Below are 22,538 nucleotides of genomic sequence, written 5' to 3'. Positions count from 1 at the left end.
TACAAAAGGCCTTCACCTCCAGTGGTATGTGGCTAAACTGAACAAAACTAGGATTCGCTGCTTTAGCTTGGCAATGAATTTTATCTGGCCCGTGTCATGTAGATATTGGTCTGTAGTTCAATTATAAACTCATTTATAACTTAATGTGCTTCACCACCACCTGTTCATTGTGCATATCAATATTCTTATTCTCCTCAAAAGTTGTTGGAGAAAATCAAATTAAGATATTCGGGGTTAAACCTATATCGTATGAGCATGACATCTCGGTGGTCTCTGCAAGAGAGAAAGAACTATAAAATTTACCTAGGAGAAAAACACGCCTATTCCAACACAAAGTACGTAATATACAAAGTTGAAGAAGGCAGAAGAAAAAAACTGCCGTGTGAGATCGCATGCGATGACAAAGCATCCGTGCAGTTAGGCAAAGCCTATTTTTTGAATCCTTCATAGTGGTTACATGCAATTATAATAGGGCGAATAATTCAAACAATGATCGGTCTAGGGAGAGATTGAAAGCAATACTGAACCATTCCTTCCCATCTCCTTCATTTATTGAATGTGGTCACTCCCAAACATAGACTGGTAGGAGCAAGCCTGTTCTTTTGAAACGAAAACACTATCTCAAGAAAATGACTCAAAATAATGTACTCGAAGCTGCGTTGTGCCTTGTGCCCTTTCTCTTGTGTCATTTTTTAGCTCGAATTTTCTTTTAAACCGTCAATAATATATTCAGCCGGCGACATCATTGCAAATGACACGTCTACGAAAGCCCACTTGGACACCTTTCTTTTACAGCCCAGCAGAAAAATCGCCATGTTTTCGATGAGGATATATGAAGCTGTCACCATTTACGCTAAAGAAAGTCACTTTCGCAGCCATCAGTTGAAAAAATAAAAAAAAAAGAAGCAGACAATAATGACACTCTCGACCTGACGTCACAAGTTCGGGGGTAAAATAGCGAACGGCGCGAATACTAGGTGGTGCGAAGCGCCCGTCAAGGAGGATCAACGTCCAGTGAGGCGGAAGTCATGCCTCGCGGAATGACAGTGCTCCTTCGTCTTTCTGCAGACATCTGTCGGCTAGAACAATGGATGCGATGGGGGTCGCAGCAGGTACATACAAAAGAGCGCGTGCCGACGGCGAAAAAGCGGAAAGGCTCTACCGGCGCATTTCAGTACTCGGTGTCGTTACGCGGTAGACAGGTCCAGAACGACTGCCGGCAAGGGCATAAGTCAACAAGGACATCTTACTCTTTATCGAAGCGGGCCCCGGAGCAATAGATCTGCGAAGTCGGACAGCGCTCGTGCCCTTTGGTACAGTTTCCACATGGTCACTAAGCCTTCCCTAAATGTTCCCATAGAATAAGAAGCTGCCATTACGAGAGAAGCAGTCCTCTGGCCAGTTGTCCAACGACGTAACTATTTCATGCAAAACAAAAAAAGACAAGAATAACCGCCGCGAGGAATTCCACGAAGAAAAGAGCTAGTTAATAAACTGTGGCGCGGCGGTGATGCAAGGCAACTTATTCACTCCCAACCAAGCAGTTTCATGAGTGCGAGAATCATGCGCATCTTTCTAGGAGCTTGTGCACACACGAACAAAGCTGCGTCAAGCGCAAAAACTTCGCAAATATTGGAGAAACATCGCAACACTTAGGTGCTACCACACCGAGCTGACTAGTTATTTCAATCTCAAGCTTATTTGCTTTAAAACCGGCTCTGCTTTGGCCTGCGTGGCGCGAGAGAGGCAGTGGCACCAAGCAATTGCAAATATGGTCGCATTGTGAACATTCAGCTGACTACCACTCACGTACGCATTCGCGTGCGCATGCATCCACCCTGACCTCTTTTATCTCTATATTAAGAAGGATTTAAAACAAAACTTCCCATAATCGAATGACACTACCAAATGTCTCTTTGAAGCCGCTAAATGTAGAAACAATTCCTGTCACCCATTTTAAAAAATTAGCAATTGGTTGATGTTTTGTTTACCTTGACCGTTCTTTAAGGAGGGGAAACCGAAGATCTCGAACCAAGAATAACGCTCAGAGAGAGTAAATAAATTTTAATTTAGCAATTTCTATACTTTTCCGCCACAATATTTGTAAAAACAGGTGGAAGAAGAACCTATAAGGCGTTTGCTGAAAATTGCACATCCATGCCACTTTTTCCTTCTTACACTTTGCTCACATTGACACCAAATATTACGACAGGAAAATTGCTTTATACTAATATGTCGACAACAAATTTTGCATCTAAGCTCTATATAGTAATAAGTACACTGTTTTTAAATGGCATGTGGCGGATTTGCGACATTTTGTAGTGAAGTGACACCTTAACATTTAGTAATAGACACCTCCGAAATGTAAAAATCTGCAAGCAACGAGTTTTTATTTTATTCTTGATAACAGAAAACCATCCAACGTTATGAAACTTAGCTGAGTCCATGCAGTCTTTTCACTGTGTGTGGGTTTGTCTGCACGTCGTGTCAGTGTCCACTACCAGCCGGAAGGCTTCCTCGTCTATGCGTGCGCTTTTCCGTCGGCGGTGTCCAATCGAAGAGAGATGAAATCCGCGTCTCATGTTGCACGAGTTATACGAATCGGCCGTATTTTCGAATTCGGAGAAAAGAGCATTTGTTCTGCTTCCTCGTAATCTCCCAGAGATAGCTATATTGTCATGTAAAGACCGTAAACATGAAAAATGACGGACGTCATTTCTTCGTGTTTACACTTACTAAGAATGGCGTACATGTCTTTTATATGCGTAACAAAAAGTGAGCTAAAAAGAAACAAAATTGCAGCTAAAGGCATGAAAAAGTGTCGAAGTTGAGAAATGCATTGCCAGAGACATCTCACTGTTGTTGTTTCCTTCACAAATCTCAATGGCGCGAAATAAACCGCGAATTTACCGAGGCTTTCTTCTTCTTTCTATATATTACTTTTTATGTTCTTCCCCTTCCAAACATGTGAACGTAATATGGTTAACATAGTAAGTATTCTACCGTGTGGTTATGTAACCATGTACATGTGGCGACGAAGAAATGAGTGCAAACGTAAGGTAAAACGTTTACAACGATTGTCCACATTTAAAAAGCCCCTTCATTCGACATTTATGGTATTTCAGATCCAACAATTTGAATACAGCTTTTTGAAGAGGCCGGATTTACTAATCTACGGGGCATTGTATGGATTTACTCATCTTGTATTAAATGGAACAGATAACGCTGTACGCAAAAACGCGCTCATTCATTATGGTCCCGTAGTGAAAGCCCTGCGAGAGATTGGAGGTAATTAACGCTCCGCGCATTGAATTAACCACCGCCAGTTTCTATAAATCGACTTCTTTGAGCTGCCGGTGATTCATGTACTCGCTCGAAGCGATAGGCATTCACCGGACGCAGGAAATATGCATAACTTCCGCTCACCTCAAGTAAAGTTAACCACGTCACCTAAGACATTGTAACTTTTATCCGACAAGTAGCCAAGTCTATTGGTTACACAGCTCACTGGCACACTGAGAGCAGACGCTGTGCTAGAAAATGTCTATTGTGTGCGCCAACAATTGTCAAGTAACGGGGCTTGCTTTTATGCCGCACAGCAGAGCCGTAAAAAATATAAGAAACAAAACGCTATCAACATGAAGAGGTCTCTAAAAATAAGGACAATAGTTCTCCTTACCTTACACAAGTTTAAAGCTTAACAGGTGCCATAGGTGTTAAGCGTCACGGTGGAGAAACGAACCCCGTCACCTGATGATGTTTGACAAATACACAGAATTTGTTAGGGAAAAGTGTAGATAGCATCGTTCTTTGAGCACGAGCGCATAAGAAAGAGCTCTCTTCAATTCTTGTGCAATCCAGTTAGCAATCCATTCTCCTTCACAGCTCTAAGTTTACGCTCCTCTCTTTCTAGCTGAAAACTCTTTGATACAATCGCGAAGACAAAACTGAGCTAACACTTTTTCTCGGGTTACTTGTTTCATGATCTTTGAAATAGGTGGGCATTTAATTGAAGTATGCACTTTCTCTGTCTACAATGCGTATTTCGAATAAAATTGAAAATGCCTCCATTATATGCATTCGATCTTTTGCACTCCATTAAGAACGATAAAATTGAGAACACTTAACTGCATAAAAATGTCTGTTTCAATAGCACGTCTGTAGGTGTGTTGCGAGTCCACCAACTAAGTATAGTCTTCTAGCCCCATAATCTGCCCAGATGTGTCTATACTGCAATTATCTTAAAATATGAGTTGAACTGAACGCACACGCTAAAATGTTGCAGCCAGGAAAAAGCACATAATGTGATATCGTGCACCCTGCTATTCAAATGTGATGGCCTGTCGTCAGAGCAGCCTAAAGAGGACACACAATCAAACTGATATTGTCTAAAACGCACACAATCAAACTGATATTGTCTAAAACGCCATACAAAAAGAAGATATCAATTGCAAGTATCACTGGATATTTCTCAACAATCATTAAAGCCATGACGCTATCTTCACTCGCTCACATAACTGAAGTGAAATTGAATAAAGGCTTTACACTTCAGGGAAATACTGCCGGCTGCGTTCACTCATATAACGTGCTCTTCGGTTGAATTCTATTCTACCTAATGCGCGATATATGCATTCAAGAAGTGAAAACATATGTTGAAACAAATTGTGAAATGTTACCAACCTGTTTTAACGTTTCGGCATTACAGCTAGTAAAATTGTTCTATCGCATGAGGTGTTCTTCATAAGCATCAGAAATGCATCTCTTTGGACCAGGTGATGGTTAAAGTTCGGCGAACTTCTGACAAATTATGCGTTATCGCACATCTGTTTATAGCGACGTTGAAAGGACAAGCTGGAGAAAGGACAGATCTACGTCTCAACTGTCATCTCCAACCCCTTGCGAAAGCATATGCATCTCCCCAAGTCTACGAAATCTACGAGAAGAAAATCGAAGGTAAAAGCTACAGTTGGTGATACCACAGCAGTTCTTGAACCGAAAAAATACCACCAAGCAGTATCCGACACCTCGAGGCATTTGAAGACGCAGCATGTCTTCGAGCGTAGTAGGGTTCTACGCTTCATGAAGGCTGTCGTTTGAACCTGCCCACATATACAAGTGTTTCAGAATTTTCTTTTTCGTTAAGATATTTATGTTACACGCGCAAAGGTGTAAAGGAGGGACTAACACTGAAAAGGAGAGAAGCTCTCAGTTAGGGGCCCGCATCGAAAGGGGTTGAAGGGCGCACTCACCTTGGAACTCTTTCCTGGCCGCGCTGACGTTGGTCACAATATTGGCCACGTGGCCCAAGACGGCCGCGAAGAGAAACAAACCGAGCACAATCTGCACGACGAGGAACAGGTACTCTCCCTTGGTCCGCGGCCGCGGCAGATCTCCGATGGTGGTCAGCGCCAGCGTACTCCAGTAGAAAGCGTGCAGGTACTCGCATAGCACGTCGCTCGCCTCGCACGAGCTGCTGCGAAACCAGCCGGCCGAGCCGAAGCCGTCCGTGGTGGAGATGATGTGCGACAGGCAGGCGTTCCAGTGGAAGATCACCAGGACGTAGTGCGTCAGGTTCACGGCGCGGAACACGTTCGGGTAGTTGGTGTGCCGCTCGGTGCGGTCCAGGAATGCCCAGAAGCGATAGATCTTGACCAGCCGGAAGCAGCGCAGGATCGAATTGAAGCCGATGGAGAGATACAGGAAGTCTAGCGGCAGCAGGCACAGCGCGTCAATGTAGAACATGGTCGAGTTCATATAGTGCGCGCGCAGCTTCTCCGAGTCGGTCTGCAAGACGCCCTCTTCAAGGAAGCCCGTCCGGAAGTGAAAGAGGATGTCCAGCACGTACAGGAAGTCGGCGAGGTAGTCGAGCGCGAACCACACGAATATGCTGGATGCGCTGATTTCGCAGAAGGAGAAGCGGTAGATGATGACCCAAAAGTTGTAGAGGAACGCCACGCTAACCACCATGGACCAGTAGTAGCAAAGGCGCCCCGAAGGGTCGAACACAAAGGTCCACTTGCAGCGCGCTCGGTCCGCCGCCCCCGCGCCGCCCCCTCCCGCCGCGTCCCACTTCTCGAACTCGCGCTTGATCTCCCGGCGGCGCAGCTCGCGCGTTTTGCGCGGTATCTCCAAGTCGGAGCTGACGTGCGCGCGGTTGATGAAGGCCAGGCTCGGGCGGGACCGGACGCCGTCCGCGGCGGTGGCAGAAACCGATCCGCGGTGCTGCAGCTTTCCCGCGACGGTCTCGAGTAGCGACTGGCGCGACGAGGCCGACTTGATGTTCTCCGAAGAGCGGCCCGTGTACAGGGGCGACGAGCGGCGTTCGAGACGTTCACCGCCAGCGGAGGTGATGATTCCTGGCACCACCCTGGGTCCGTTGGTCGTGAGCGAGCCGCCGCCGGCGCCGTACTTGACGTTCTCAGGTGCCGCGTTGCTGACGACCGCGATCTCGTCCAGGTCGTCGTTGAGGCGCATGTCCTGCCTCGAGCAAGGCGTGTACTTGACGATGCGCCCGCCCGGCTCCACGCAGCGGCCGCCGCCGGAGCGGAGCCCCATCTTCTTCATGCTTGCCGCGAGCCACTCGCGCCGAGCCTAGGTCGGGTAGAGCAGCGTGCGGCCCATGCTCGCCTCGGGGCCCGCCCGGCTGTGGCAGCGGCGGCTCGCCTGCGCTTCTTCCTCGCCGCCGAGCAGCGACGGCGCCGACTCATGCGAGCGCCGACGGCCGGCCACCGGGCGCCGCCGCATTCACCTCGAGCCGCCACCGCTGCCGCTGGTGGCACGCCACCGGCGACCCATCGCTGCTGACCAGGTCACGGCGCGCCCACGCGGCTTCGGGAGCGAGCCGGTCGCGGTCAGCGCAAACCCGGGCCGGCGCTCCGCAGCCCACGGCGGCGTCGTTAAAACCAACAGGTGTTCAGCGCTGGCACACTCAGTGCCTGCAGCACTGCTCCGAGGAGCCTTTTCACATCCCTCGTCGCCGCCTCCCGGACGATCGTCCTCACTGACGGCACATCCTACACCACAGCAGTTGTGCCCGACAAGGCAGTAACGTCGGTACGCTTCTGTCCGGTCGACGGAGGACTAACCTTTCTTCGTTTCGGATCTTGTGGGAGGAGGGGATCGGTCGCGGCGAGCCCTGTTCAGTCCAGCTCGGCAGAAATCATCGACTGGATCGCGATCGCGGGGCGTCGCGCGCTGCGCCGCTGCTGGCTGGCTCGCCTCTCAGCATCCCTCGCTTCCCTCTCCCCCAGCCTTCATCTCGACGCCGCCACCGCCTGCTCGGCCGCTTGCCTGCGCAGCGCGAAGCTCCAAAGGAGGAGGCAGCAGCGCCTCCCTAACTTCCTTCTGCTCTCCCCAGCGGCTGCGTCGCCTCTCCCTCTCCCAGTCTCCCTATTCCTCTTTCCTACGCGAACAACTGGCGCCTGGCCTCCTTTTCCTCCGCGGTTGGCAGAGAGGTTTGGACGGAGTCCATTAAGCTCTCCGGGGGAGGATGGCGGCGAACGAAAGACGATGAGCACCGCAGCTCGGGTGACGGAGTATAGCGGTACCACTCATGCGCCCAAGCAGGAGCGAAAAGATACTACCACCAGGGATGTGCGAGAAAAGAGACTGGCAAACGTCGCCCGTTGCCGAGGGAAAGAGCCTTGCCAAAAGACACAAGGCTTGCCACGGACACGTGCCTTCAATAGCCCGGCCTCAAGTTTTCGCTGCGTCTTGTTTCCCTTGTGCATGCCGTGAAAGGATGATAATCCGTGTAGTTGGTACATGCGTAATTGAGAGCATTCATTCAGGGGCTTCCTTTGTGAGGGTGTGTGAAAGACGGAGTACAAGAAATTTATGCTTCGATTAAGGATGTCACAATTGTGTTAGTGTCACCAATGTACAGCGCCCACCTTGGATAACGTGTAGTCTTGCCTGATTTTCCATATATGAGCTTCGGGCGTTACGCGAAAGAGTGTGACCTGTGCACCTGAAACTCTTTTTATTCTTTTACATTGATGCCGTGCGTACTGTAGGACTGTATATGATGGGCATTCTAAATTTAATACATCTATATTTCTTTTTTTGCTTAAGCACTGGTCATCTGAAATTTATAACATTCAGAAATATCATAACCGCGGATCCCATGCTAGGTTATATCACTTTTCAATATAATCTCAGTAAAAATGCATGGATTACCTCCCCCCTGCCCTCATTGAAGACCGAGCGCATGTGTACCGGTTTCATACCAGCATATACCACTCATTCGGTCGAAAAGGCGTCGCCGTAATCCAATATTCAGTGAAAAAATCGTGCCCGAAAAACTATGCACGTGATTTCGTATAAAAATGAGACGCATTGATTCGGACCATGAAAAGGAAATAACAAGAAGAATAAGTTTGGGATGGAGCGCATTTGGCAAGCACTCGCAGATTATGACTAGCAGCTTACCGGTATCGCTCAAGAGGAAAGTATACAACAGTTGCATCTTGCCTGTACTCACCTATGGGGCTGAAACGTGGAGGCTAACCAAGAGAGTTCTACTTAAGTTGAGGACAACCCAGAGGTCTATGGAACGAAAAATGGTAGGGGTAACATTAAGAGATAGAAAGCGTGCAGAGTGGGTCAGAGAAATAACTCAAGTTACCGACATTCTAGTGGAAATTAGGAAGAAGAAATGGACATGGGCAGGACATGTAGTGCAAAGAGAGGATAACCGATGGTCGCTGAGGGTAACAAACTGGATTCCAAGGGAAGGAAAGCGTAGCAGGGGGCGGCAGAAAGTTAGGTGGGCGGATGAGATTAAGAAGTTCGCAGGGGTCAAGTGGATGCAGCTAGCACAGAACCGGGTTAAGTGGAGAAATATGGGAGAGGCCTTCGCCCTGCAGTGGGTATAATCAGGCTGATGATGATGATGATGATGATGATGATGATGATTCGTTGTGCAGGGATCATAATGGTGTCTTACCAGTTTGGTGGCGTTGGATCTTCTTGTGGAGTACCCGGAGGTACAACATTCAGTTCAGTTCAGTCATTCAGTCGTGTCCGACTCTTCGTGACCCTATGGACCATGTCACGCCACGCTTTCCGGTCTCTCACTATCTTCCTAATATCACATAACTTCATCTGCAGTGCCTGGAGGATGCCATCTAAACATCGCGTTCGCTGCCTACCCCTTCTCCGGCGACCCTCAACCTTTCCCAACATCAAATCTTTCTCCAGCGACTCCTCTCTTCTCATCAAATGACCAAAGTAGCTGAGCTTTAACTTTAGAATTTGACCCTCCAATGAGCAGTCAGGGTTTATAATCGACAATATTGACTGATTTGATCTCCTGGCAGTCCAAGGAACTCTCAAGAGTCTTCGCCAGCACCACAATTCAAACGCGTCAATTCTTCGGCGGTCAGCCTTTTTCACAGTCCAACTCTCGCATCCATACATCACAACTGGAAAGACCATAGCGCGAGTTATGCGGATCTAGGTTGGCAGACTAATGTCTCTGCTCTTTACTAGGCGGTCAAGGCTAACCATTGCTCTCTTTCCCAGAAGCAGGCGTCTCCTAATTTCATGGCTGCAGTCTCCTTCCGAGGTAATCTTGGAGCCCAAGAACAGAAAATCTGTCACAGCTTCCACTTCTTGTCCATTGATGCTCCAGGACTTGATAGGGCAAGACGCCATGATCTTTGTCTTTTTAATGTTCAGTTTAAATCCAAACTTCTCACTATCTTCTTGTACGCGCATCAGAAGTCTCTCGAGTTCCACTTCACTTTCGGCCATTAAAGTGGTATCATCCGCATATCTAAGGTTGCTGATACGTTTTCCAGCAATCTTCACTCCAGCTGAAGACTCGTCCAGACCGGCCTTCCTCATGATGCACTCTGCATATAGGTTAAATAGGCAGGGCGACAGTATGCAGCCTTGCCTCAAAACAATTCCACTTGTTGTACAATTGCAGGTACAACATATTTACCTGCACTTGTACGCCACTAATTATGCGTCTAGACGGCCACTCAGAAGTGAGACAGATGCTGCGTCTTTCTGCCCTCCCCCCCCCCCCCCCCCCTCCACACACACACACAAAAAAAAAAGCACTAAAGGCGGTTAACACTTTGCCAAACTCTGTGCCAATCTGTCAATGCTGAAAGTTCGCGGAATGAAAAGGTGGTGTTAAAGACGCTATCGCCTCTACGCTTGAGGCTAAACCTAAACGTGAACCTGTTTTAACGTGATAGCGATGAAGGTTGCGTTACGTATAAAATCTGCCGTTGATGTTGATTTCGGCGCCGACATTGCAGCGAAAAATGAGAAACATGGTTGGTAGGCGGCAGCTGGTAACTGACATGGCGGAGCACTAATCCTTCGCTGGTTTGTGCAATTACCGAGACCACACGATGTCAGAAAGATGCAAAAAGCAGCCAGATTGGGGTGCTCGTGACCCCTTTTTCCCAATCAGGATTTTCTATTCACTCCGGTGCCTCTCTTCCCGCTGAGAGACATCTCAAACTCTTAACATATTAAAAGCGGTTACAAGGAAGGCACGCGTGCGCTTGTTCAGCAGTGGCGGAGTGCCTGTAGCGATAACAAGCTCAAAACTCCCGGCGCTGCAGCCATGCAGCCTTTCTCCAATGGAAACACTGCCCCTGGAGGTTAAGACCAGAAAGACACAGCGAAGAAGTGCTTTGACGAGTGAAACGCGCTTCGCGGGTAACATTGTTCAATACCTTCGAAATTACATCAACTTCTGAATTTTTACAGAAAGCTGGAAGTCATTACTATTGCGTCGTGTTTTATTGTGTTGTGCGTGCTGGGTTTCCAAAGCGAGTGACGCGAAAATAAGATACTCAAAGTGGGGATATCATCAGTGCGATGAGTCTTCGGCTCTTGCTGTTTTCTTTGTGGCAGTATATTGGCTTAAAATTCGCACGGTGTATCAGTAATCATCTGCATGCCTGTGAGACATGTGAATGCTGGCATTGGCCATGATCCCAAGGCACAGATAAGCTCTGACGTTTTCCGCTCGTGCAAAGGGAACATTTGCCATTATGTAGATTTATATCATTGCGATAATACCGGAAATATAGCAGCAGGAAACCTAGTTGGGTTGTTTTGTTAGGTCCCTTTGAAATTATCTGCGCAAAACAATCACCACAGTGGAAGCAGTGACATGCTTTCAGTTCTGCATGCAGTGCTCTGTGAGTATCACTTTAATTTATTCCTCTGTTTTGAGTTTTTTTATATTGTTTTGAAGTTCCAGAAGTCACTTTACGGGACTTGATGAAAGTTTTAGTTTAGGTGGTATTTTGTATACGTAACGAAGCTGACAGTTATAGCGCAATACGTCATTTAACTTATGATTGAGCATGCACGGTCAGACGTTTTTTAACCAGAAAGCGTTTCGTCACCACTGCTCATCCGCGCTTGTGGCAGGACATTTGTTTCTAGTGCTCCCATATCTTACATGTTTTAAAGGGTCCCTAAAGCGCTTGCCCACTAAGACTAGAACGGGAGTTGAAGTTTCAAACGAGAATAAAGTTTCCAAACACAAGCAAACTATGAATGGCACTCAACTCAATTTTCCCGGTCTTTTGCTTTCCCATTTCACTCCTCCAAAGACAAGTACAGCACCAATAAAAAGCAGCCTACATTAGCACGTCACTACAACGTTGCCGAAAATTGCTTCTCATAGTGTCTTTGTCGCTGTAACACGTTTCAGTTAAACTTGACGAGCTCTCTTCTACGGTTAAGACCACGTGGGCGTCTCGCAGAAGTAGAATGATAAACATTGAAGCCGAGAGCAGGTAGGGGAAGAAAACATTGCTTTGTCCCCATGCAACCGCAACTAATATGCTTTTCTCTTGAGCCCGGTACAAACTACCTGTGGCTATGCTGAAAAAGTTAGGCAGGAAAGAATCGAAGGACCTCGCTATTTTAGAATGCCTACGCACAGAGAGAATGGTGCGACCATCGGTTATCCTCTACTAATAATCGACAGCGCGAATAGACACGGACGAACAAGTAACAACAGGACTGGCGCTGACTGTCAACGGACTCAAGATAGAAGTTTTTAAGAAAAATTAAAAAGTCATCCACATACCGACATATGCTTAACACTCCAGTACCTGGAAGTCTTTCACAAATACATTTATCCATTGGAGCCAGGAAAATGTCACACAGAATTAGAGCGATTGATCACATTATGCATATGGCATTTTTTTTTTTTTTTTGCACAAAGTACTGATCCTTGAATTGGATAACCGTCGAATCTAGATATAATTCTAGCAGCTTAATGAAGTCATCGCTTGTAATACCGGAGCCATTCTAGAAGCGCAGTTCCCCTTAGTGAAGTATGGCCGCACGAACCGCAGTGTAAAGGCCGCGGTGAGGGACAGAGTAGAAAAGTTCTTCTACGTCAATTGTAAATCCAATAGTAGCACCCTTCATACCCTTTTGCGGACGCCAAATTACTTTTGATGAGCTCCTTATGACGAAAGGGTCATCAACCGTCATGCTGTTCACGTGGCGTTGCAGGCAGGAACCAATTTCTGCTTGCCAAGTGCCTTTCTCCGATACAATCGTCCTCAGGGGGCAGTCAGACTTATGCGTCTTTCTAGTAAAGAAGACTTTCAGAAACGCACTTCCTGCAAGTATTCCTGAAGTCTGTAAAGAATACTTCCTGGAAGTCTTCTTTGCAGGAAAGACGCATAAGCCTGACTGCCCCCTGAGGACGATTGTATCGGAGAAAGGCACTTGGCAAGCAGACTCTTCTGGCGCTCCGCTGTAAGCGCGTGAAGGCAAACAGGAGCACTAGAAATAGGTGTGCAAGGTGTCAGGCTTTCAGGTCCGAAGGGTGCGTGCCCGGCTTTAGCCCCGTGCACGCGCCGCTCGACTTTATTTTCTTGTTCTCACATTCCGCCTCGTTGGCGCTACAAGCTCATAACCTAACTGACCTTCATGTACGAAGCCCATTGTGCAGCAAAACGAAGAGAGAAGCCATGGATAACTGGCTCATTATTCGATACATCGAAAAGAGCTTATTCCCCGCATAAAAAAAAAGAAGCAAAAACATCAGTTGTTTAATTTTCTTAAAGAACTAACACAGTTAAATGAAACAAAGCTACATGAGGGCTGCAAACATGTTTTTTCAACTTAGCGTTTGATTTTAACAGTAAATAATGAAAAGATGTGCTGGACATTCATGAAAATTTGTGGTAAAGGAGGATGATAGTTTGTTAGCATGCAATGACCTCGATAAGGCGACATTATATAATGAATTTTTCAAGCTTTCTTTCATCATGCACAACCTGCTCTTGATCGAAATCACTAGTGATCAAGAATTCGTAATGCCGCAAGTACATTATTGAGACTTTTGATTCAGATTGTTATTTAGTGGTGACGGTCGGTCATCAAATGTCTGGCTGTATTCACTACGTAAGTCCGTTGTGAATCGCACATCTTTTGTGATTAATTTGAGTGCAATTTTTTATCTGTTTCGACCTATTTTATGATATTATACAACATATGTAACTTGGTATTTACGAGTTTCAGTGTAGAGTTTTATTTTCGTTTGGTTTTTCTTTTGTTCTGTTTTTCTCTTTTTTCTGGGTTTCATTATTACTGTTTTCTTTGCACTGTCGTCCCATAGTGCTGCTGCTATCAATAAACGGGTCTTAAGACTTGTCAAGTTGCTTTTGCAGCTTTTTCTTAAAGCTGCCTGTTTTCAAATGTACACCCCTGCGCAAAAGTGGAGAGACCCCGTGAACCGCTTCAGTTATTATTTTTCTGTATAAAACAACGCACCTGACAGTTTCTTTTTTTCTGGCGAGAGGGCAAGAATATTAGTGAGGCCCCACCCTATGCATAACTTAAAAATAACAACTTCACCGTCAGAAAAAGCTGGCTCAGTTTTGTTAAAACGCGTGATCTCTCCACTTTTGCGCATGAATGTACATTGGAAACGGAAAAAAAAGGTACCTTGCCTTTCTTTGCCACTTCTTGTTTGTAGTATTTCTATACTACATATGCTTGACAATTTAGACATGCCCAAGACTACAGGTTCTTGCAGCATCTCACCCAGGCTATAAAAGAGGGTCCTGTCATTGTGTCAAGGTACGTTTATGTAATATTTAAGTCGCTTTTAGATGGCAAGCTACCAGGTGACTGGAAGATTATAAATGAACTGGCCGCTTTCAATTGTGGATCCAAATCAATTTTGCTAGCTTCAGTTTGTTCTAAAGTTATCGAACATATCCCGTATTCTGCAATAATGAAACACCTTTTTTTAGCAATACCTGTATGGGTTCAGAAAAGGTTTTTTTTTTTTTTTTTGCACAACGAAGCTCATTAAATGCTATCATGACATACCCTCTGTAATTGATGGTGCGACAGTAATAGACGGTATATTTTTGGTATATTGTTGGAGTTTCAAAAAGCGTTCCTTCAGTATGTCACTCGATCCTGTTCAAAACTCTTGATAGCCTAAATATCAATACGATCGTTTATATATGGACTACTCAGCGAACAGAAAACATCGAGTATTGGTAAAAGGAAAGTGCTCTAATCTGGTTTCGGTACCTTCGGGAAGGCCTCAAAGCTCTGGGCTGGGCCCACTGTTGTATGTTAATCATTCTTATAAACTATACCAATGACGAGGTTAAGTCCCGAGTGCGGCGTTTCACGTATAATTTCGACTTGCACACCAGAGTGTCATGTGAAACGAATTCCACACATATCAAAGATGATCTGACATACTGATAGTTGGTGTAGCTTCCATATAAAGCCTCTGATTGTTAAAAAAAAAATGCGCGCACGTATCATTTGCTGGGAAAAATAAAAATAAATTGGTTTATCAATATTCCCTTTATACGGTAATAACTCAGGAAGTAAGCATTAGTGTCTAGTTGTTATTCTTTCAGTGTACGGTGCATAGTCACTGCATGTTAAACTGTAGCCACCAAGCCAGGTGGATTCGTCAGTTTTCTCCAGCGTGATATACAGCATGCGCATAGGGAGGCTAAAGAGGCGGCCTCACACTTCAGGCCAATTTTAGGACATGCCTTCCCTGGGTGGGATGAACTTTATACTAGTCGTGCACACATGCTTGAGTGCATTCAATCTGCTACTGCGTGATTATTTGTCGGCCTCTAGAATCGCTTCCTTAGTGGAAGAAAAATGAAAAAAGGAACTAGGCTGGGTTCCACTGAATAAACTACGCAGGGCTCTACTCTAAAGGTCTTTTGCACAGTCTATTACAATCAAGCAGGAGTTTCACCCTCATCACGCTTGCGTACGCCGCTTTATGTACCTTCACGGGCGTACGACAGTCGCAACGTGAGACCGTATAACCCAAGGGCAAACATTTTATAGTATTCTTTTTTAGCAAACCGTCAAGCAACAGAGCGCAGTGCCAAGTGAAGTGGTGAGATGCAACATGAAGGACTCCGTTTCTGTATAAAGGTTTGTATCCGCCGAAATAATGCTTTATTGGCACTACGCGTTTTTGAAAAAAATAAAAAAATGAAGATTTCGCAAACGCTGATACTCTCTTTCAATTCAATTTATTTCCGTCAAAGCGGCAGGGGCTCGAACAAAAGTAAAAAACACTTCACTTGACGAGGTTCAAGTCCCTGTGTACAAGGCATACAGCGGTCGTACAATACAGCATACAGCGGTCGCAAATGTTTACATAAGCAGTGCATAATCTGCAGGACAACCTTTTATAGAAAAAACTAAATGTGCAAGGACATTGTATGAACTGAAGCAAACATAACAAAATAAAAAAGCTTCATTTGCATGTTAAAAAATTGCTCAATCAGTGTAATGAACACAATACATATATACAGTATGGACAAAAAAAAGAAAAAAGAAATCGTCATCATTATACAATTCTAAATTTATCATGTACACACTCTCTACGAAGTGGTAGAAAAAGGCTTGGAATATAACCAGCTCTTATGTGTATCATTCATAAAATATTAAAAACCATTTGACCCAGTCGAAACTTCAGTGGACATGCAGGGATTGCGAAATCAGGGTGTAGATGAGCCATATGTGGAAGTACTCAAATATATGTATAGTGGCTGCGTAGCAACTATTGTCTTCCAGAAAAAATGTAATAAAAATTTCCTTAGGAAAAAGGAAGAAGGAAAGAAGCCAACAGTCGGCGAGGCCAAGGAAAGCATTGGGGATGGTACTTTATGTTTTTTTTAATATTTACTCAATAATGACAGAAATTAGTAATGTGATCTGTTTAGGGGAAAGATAATTAAACACAAAGAAGAAGACAAAACAAAAAAGGTTAGACAAGAAAACACGATCCATCCAGTAGTGCCTATCGCTTGCTTAGAGGAAGTATCCATGTAACTCGAATGGGAACAGTGAGGGATGTGATTTGCTGCAGAATGCCTCGGTATTCCGCGATTCACTGATAACGTTGCGCTTTGTTATTTACTCAGGAAATGAAATGCAAATAATGATTAGTTATATAATATGGTTGTACTTAAATTTGGATGACGTAGAGAGCTACAGAATGGAAAATGGCAGGTGTAACGTCAAGAAAAAGGAAGCGTACAGAGGGGGTAAGGGAACAAATTTGAGTTAATAATTTCCTATTCAAAATCAAGAAAAAATGGGAAAGGAGAGGATATGTAATGCGAAAAAAGAATAACTGCTGATCGCTCAAGGTAACAAATCTGATTCCAAACGACAGCAAGCATAGCACAGCGGACGGCAGAAAGTTAGCCGGGCGGATGAGATTAAGAAGTTTTCGGGGGTCAAGGGAATGCAGCTAGCTCAGGACAAGTTTAAGGTATGTGATATGACAGAAAGATAGCAGGGAGGAGGAGAAACAGCAGGGATGTTAACCAGAGAGGCCTCCGGTTGGCTACCCTACACTGAGGAAAAAGAATAAGGGGATTAAAGAGGGGAAGAGAAAGGGGACGCAGATTACAGTCACAACTCTTCACTCAAGCCGATGGCTGTCAGGTATCTAAAAAGTTCCCTGTATGCCTTGAAGTCAGTCGACTGTCGTGGCCACGGACCAATGATCGTATCCGCCGTTAAAGGGCAAGGATCGAGGCGGTTCAACACGCAACGCAACCCATGACTTTCATACACAAATGCAGGGAATTCACACAGGACATGTTCAGCTGTCTCTTCACAGCCACAGTTTTCACAGGCAGGGCTCTCGGCCGTTCCAATTCGAAAAGTTTTCAATCCGGTAGCACTATACTAGACGCGGCAAGAGAGAGACAAAAAGATTATCCGGATGATGATGAGGATAATGATGGCAATAAAGCATCTGCGATTTTTGTTATAGCAGTTGCTTTGTTATAGCTGCAAGCAACCTTGTTTGCAAAGGGGGTCATGCTAACGGGCTTCCTTGCCACTGTGTATACCAAAGAGAGACTGGTTGGCGCATAGTCTACCGCCTATCAGAGTCACGGGTGCCTTCAACGCGCACAAAGCGCGCACTGCGTGTCTGGAAAAAAAAAAAAAAAAAAAAAGCAGAACGCTTAAGGTTCACCATTAAGAGTTGAATGCAATAGCTCCGCTGTCCTTAAAGCCCACTGTCTTGAATACGATGGATGGATGTATAAGATTCGAATCGGCCGGCGGCTCGCGCCATCTGCTGCGACAACGTCGTATAATCTAGAGAATTTTACAGTGAGCGCTGCATGGCAGATGAGCAAAGCGGAAATGTTCTTTTCTATTTGCACAACTATTATTTCTGTAATTAGTTTCTTTCTAATGACGCACCAAAACCTTAGCTAACCTTCATAGGCAGTGCACACAGTAGGTCCAAATCCTATCCAGTTCAATGAAATACAGTTCAATCCAGTCAAATCCAACCCACTTCAATCCTGTCAATTCAATCTAATCGTGTCCAATTCAATCCAAACCAATCCAATCCAATCTAATGTAGTTCAATCCAATCGTGTCCAATGCTTAGTACCCGCTCGCCAGAAATGCGCAGTTGACTAGCCTATCATCCTCATGCTAGAGAAAGAGAATTAAGATGCGCTATTCAGTTTGGAGAGAAGCAATGCGCTTCTAAGGGGGTGTGATTTCATGCTCGCCTTGCACTGCCAATGAACAGTGTTCGATTCCGCGGGTTTCCGCAAAATTTTTATTGTTTCTTTACTTTCGTCCGATTCTCACATCACAACCACAACGTCGACATCGGCATTTCTGCGGCACGGGGCTCTTAACGCTATCGCGTGAATGTACCATACACAGGCCGAATCAACGCACCCTGCTAACGCAGTTAGGTTCATTCCACGGCCCGCATGGACATCAGCGGCTGTAGAAAAAGGTCCTTCGAGAAATAAAATGATAATGTCATCGAGGAGCGTGTATATATAGAGTACAAAGAAGTCTAGATTTGATACATATCTATAAGAATAATATGTTCAAAATATTTCTATGTGCTTTCTGGGTGCGGAAGCATAGGATCACATTAAAAGGAGACGCACAGCGGCTGTTTCATGGTGCGTGCTCGTTCTGGTTAGCTTTACCCTACAGCTCACAAGCAGCATGGCGCAACACTTCACGACACGGCAGCACAGCCAGAGCTTTGTTGATAACCGCTGCCTGAGAACAAAATTGTCATGCGTTTCCATGTTGAGATGTCTATAACATCGTGCATACCGAGCAATCTTCTAAACTCTATCTACTGGGGAGACAAAAAAGAAAATCACTGCCTCTCCTGAAATTGAGACTAGATGTAAACATAAAATAGCCGCGGGCAAATCACATTGCCGGCAGGTGCGAGCAATCTTCTACTCTGAACTCTAAAAGCAACCGCCTTCCGCAAGACGCTTTCTATCTTTCCTTTCATAAGGCTCCATCGCTTGGCTTACGCAGCTGGGACGGTGACGGCACTGAAATGCCGAACGATGCGAAAGAGTGCGTGGCCACAAAGAGACCCTGGCCTCAGAAAAATGCAGGAGGAGCAGCGCATTCGAATGCTCCCCGAACGTGTATATACAACCGCCTGCTAATGAGGGGAACGCCACGAGTTGGCGCCGTAACCAGTGACAGACTTGATTCCAAGTGCCCGAAAGCGCTTTGAACAGATGTCGCCTCGATTGCTGGCGTTGAATGGTGTTCTACTCCGCACGAGTGTACGACACCGTGGCCTTGGGGAGACAGCGAAAGCCTTAGAGAAGTGTCAACGCATCTCTAAGTCTCGTTCGGTGCTCGAATGTTCACATTTCGATTCCCGGATTAAGGTAAATCGATATGCGGGGAAGAGGATTGGTGCTTGGATGTTCGCTCTCGGCGCTGGCTAGACTTAAGCTCATCATCGCCGACAGCGGGAGCTAAAAGAATTGTATGCCTAAAAATTGCTGCCTCTCCGGTAATCGAGAGGAGATGTAAGCATGAAATGTTTACGAGCATGATACCGTGGTGCCATCCTTAGGGCAGTGCGGAAGCCGTTGTTCCGCGCAGCCCCCCTATCACCCTGGAGTCCCCCTCTCATCCTGGGTCGACCCTTTTGTCCTCAAGAGGCCCTCTCTCAAAGTCCCGTGGCAACCAACGTATGTTAATAAAGTGCATTTTGCCATATATTTGCCATTTTTATGTCGTTGTTAGAAAGGACAAATTAAATTTCGCCGTATCTTAAATGCACATCTTGAATGATATACCAACGAACACTAAGAAGACATTATAAGCAATTAGCTATGTAACTCGTTTGCGCAGCATTAAGTGTTTTTATGCCACTCCTGCACTAGGGCCGAGAACTCATTATATCGCTTTAACTCTCGTTCGGTGCCCGGATAACGGCTCTAGGTTTTTGGCTTGACGTCACCTAAAGTTCGCCGACAACGGCAGCTAAGATCATTCATACATTCATAGTTAATGATCTGCACCTATAGACAAACTGGAGCAAATAGGCTCGCATTTAGTTGTGTCCAGTGAATGACTGGAAATGGCGCCGCAGGCAATGGGCACTGGGCAGCGTGGCGTGATATAGTGGGCGGCATACGCGAGCTGCACATTATGAAGGCACCGTTTAGGTCCGAATACGTTTTCCGCGTGTGTTGCGTGGTGTTTGGCAGCGGAAGCCATGCTCGGCGATTGCGATTTGCCGTATGGTATCGACACGAAAAATTATCCTGAACCGATACAAATTGACGCACAATAAATGGTCAGTGTGGTTAACTGGTGCTTCGATATATCCAGTCGTATAAATATTTTTTCACAAAAGCGGATATGTCATACGTATGGGAATTCAATGGGAGCTTGTAAGTGGTACGGCTTTTACCTGTGGTGCCCATTATTAAGGCGAAAGCCATAATAGGCTCATGATTGTCCGTCCGCGACAAGTGTCACACTTCATAGCGAGATTCTGCGGAACATCGAGAGATTGTGACGACATCAAGAGGTGACTGCATCGGTCACGTCCACTCTCCGGTCATGACCGATGACATCACCAGGTGACTCACGCATCTACCCCCGCCTTGCATGCGATCCGTGCTGCGCCTTTCATTTGGCGCGTCCTCAACGCCACAGAAGCCGACGCAGTAAATCGCCGAAAGCCTCATCGCACTTTAGTGCTCAAGGTTTCACTGTAGCAGTAATAGTATAGAGCCTTCTGCACTGGGCTAATCCAGACAGTCAATTCGACGCAGAGTTGTGCGTGCACAAGCGCTTTTCTCGCGAGTACGAGTGACTAACCGGCTAACTTAATCAAGCGCTCCTTCACGACCATCCCGCATTCCTGCTGCACAGCGGAGCGCGGGATGCATGCAAGAGCGCCGCCTACCCGACAAAACGGTCCACCATTGTCTCGATAAAAAAAAATACCGCATGCATAACGAGAGAAACTAAATCGACACAACATTCTACTTCCCTTGTTTCTCTCTCTTTCGCTCTCCGTTTCTCTTTTCCCGAATTCTTCCCTTCTCAGCGGGCAGCTACTACGGCACAGAAAAGTCTGCGACAAAAACCACCACTCGGCAGTGAAACAGAACGGCGTAAGCAGTGCAAACTGCTTTCCGTGCAGTTCCTCCGCATTTGTCGCGTGTTTGGCACGAAAGAATGCGCACATTATCGTTCTTCCTTCCGCGCGTGTCTCTCGGCAAGGGCTGCGTACACGTGCACGCACGCACGCACGCACGCACGCACACACACACGCACACACACACACACACACACACACACACACACACACACACACACACACACACACACACACACACACACACACACACACACACACACACACACACACACACACACACACACACACACACACACACACACACACACACACACACACACACACACACACACACACACACACACACACACACACACACACACACACACACTTTCGATTTTGTTTTTCCTTCCCCGCAGAGTGCTGCGTATGCGTTGTGGGTGTGCCGTCTTGGCTTACAGTAGAAGTGATGCGGCGTTGGTAGCAAGCACAGAGCCTTCGATCGGTTGATTTCTAACGAATGAAATGATGGTTAATACAGGTGTGTCTGCATTTGCCTCTTTCTACGCGATAGAGTAAGATTCCCGTGTGGCGTCACCAGTGTGCATGACGTTCGTGACCTGATAACCCGGGGATCCTTAAAAGGCAGAACCCACCAAACAAAATTCCAAATACAGCCAAAATCGATGAGGAGGTAACTGTAGTGTAAACGAAAAAAAAAGGAATAATAAATAATAAATGGCTGCCAACTATTGCGGGTAGCGGGGGTCGAATCCGGGCCTTTTTGGTGGCGAGTCGAAAAGGTATACATTTTCCACAAATATCTAATGTTTTTAGGGTTTTTGTGTCAGTCGCGTTAGAAGGGGACCGAGTGAACGCGCTGCAGTATTTTATTCAAAGATTTCTGCAGCACTCAATGGCATCAGGCTTTACAACTGGCATATTCGGACGATGAAACTATTGAAACTAATAGTACAGCCATCAACCCGAGAAACATATGCATACACTCTTGTATGGTGAATTATTCGCTTTAGATAGAGTCAGTTTTATGAATAAATGTACAAAACTCTTTCATGGCTGTGCAGCGATCCAGATATTTAGGTAGTTTGTTCCACACAGATATGACATTAGCAAAGTAGAAATTGTTATAAGCTTTACTTTGGCGTATGAGTTCTCGTACCTTAAAAGCGTGATCACCGAGTGCAGACATAAAATGTGGCAGGAGAACATGCAGAGATGTACCGATATTGGTCTTATTGAAATATATGAGGTAAAACATTTCTAATTTACTGCGTAGGCGCCTAGCACTGACAAGTCCCCCAATGAAAAGATTCCTTTCTTGCCGAAGGGCAGGTTTGAAAATTATAGCCATTGGCGACAAAGCGGCTTGCACGATCCTGTACTCGCTCTGATTAAAAGGTGTGATAATGTAGCTGTACGGGGATCCCACACCGCGCTGTCATATTAAAAAAATTGCCGATGATTGCGTCACTTCCTAATGCGAAATTTGAGCGTAACGGCGAACGGTGGTGGCCGGAGCACGCACAGCAATCGGAGAACACGCGCGGTCGCCGCCATGGAGGAAGAGGGAGGTCCTGGTTGCTTTGCCAGTTAA

General features: G+C 46.0%; 1 protein-coding gene across 1 annotated transcript in view; it reads right to left on the bottom strand.

The window, feature by feature from the left end:
• The window catches only part of LOC146197887 (cyclic nucleotide-gated channel alpha-3), a 261,657-nt gene extending 255,093 nt beyond the window's left edge, over window positions 1–6,564 (bottom strand). The window contains exon 1 of the mRNA XM_084593168.1: window positions 5,250–6,564. Coding sequence (XP_084449294.1) covers window positions 5,250–6,564 — 1,315 coding nt within the window. The remainder of the gene's footprint in view (window positions 1–5,249) is intronic.
• Window positions 6,565–22,538: the final 15,974 nt, after the last annotated feature.

Source organism: Amblyomma maculatum, chromosome 2 (assembly GCF_055883805.1).
Source record: "Amblyomma maculatum isolate TAMU_Amacu chromosome 2, ASM5588380v1, whole genome shotgun sequence".
Taxonomy (NCBI): domain Eukaryota; kingdom Metazoa; phylum Arthropoda; class Arachnida; order Ixodida; family Ixodidae; genus Amblyomma; species Amblyomma maculatum.
Note: the sequence above shows the minus strand (reverse complement) of the source record. Positions and strands in the feature narration are given on the sequence as shown.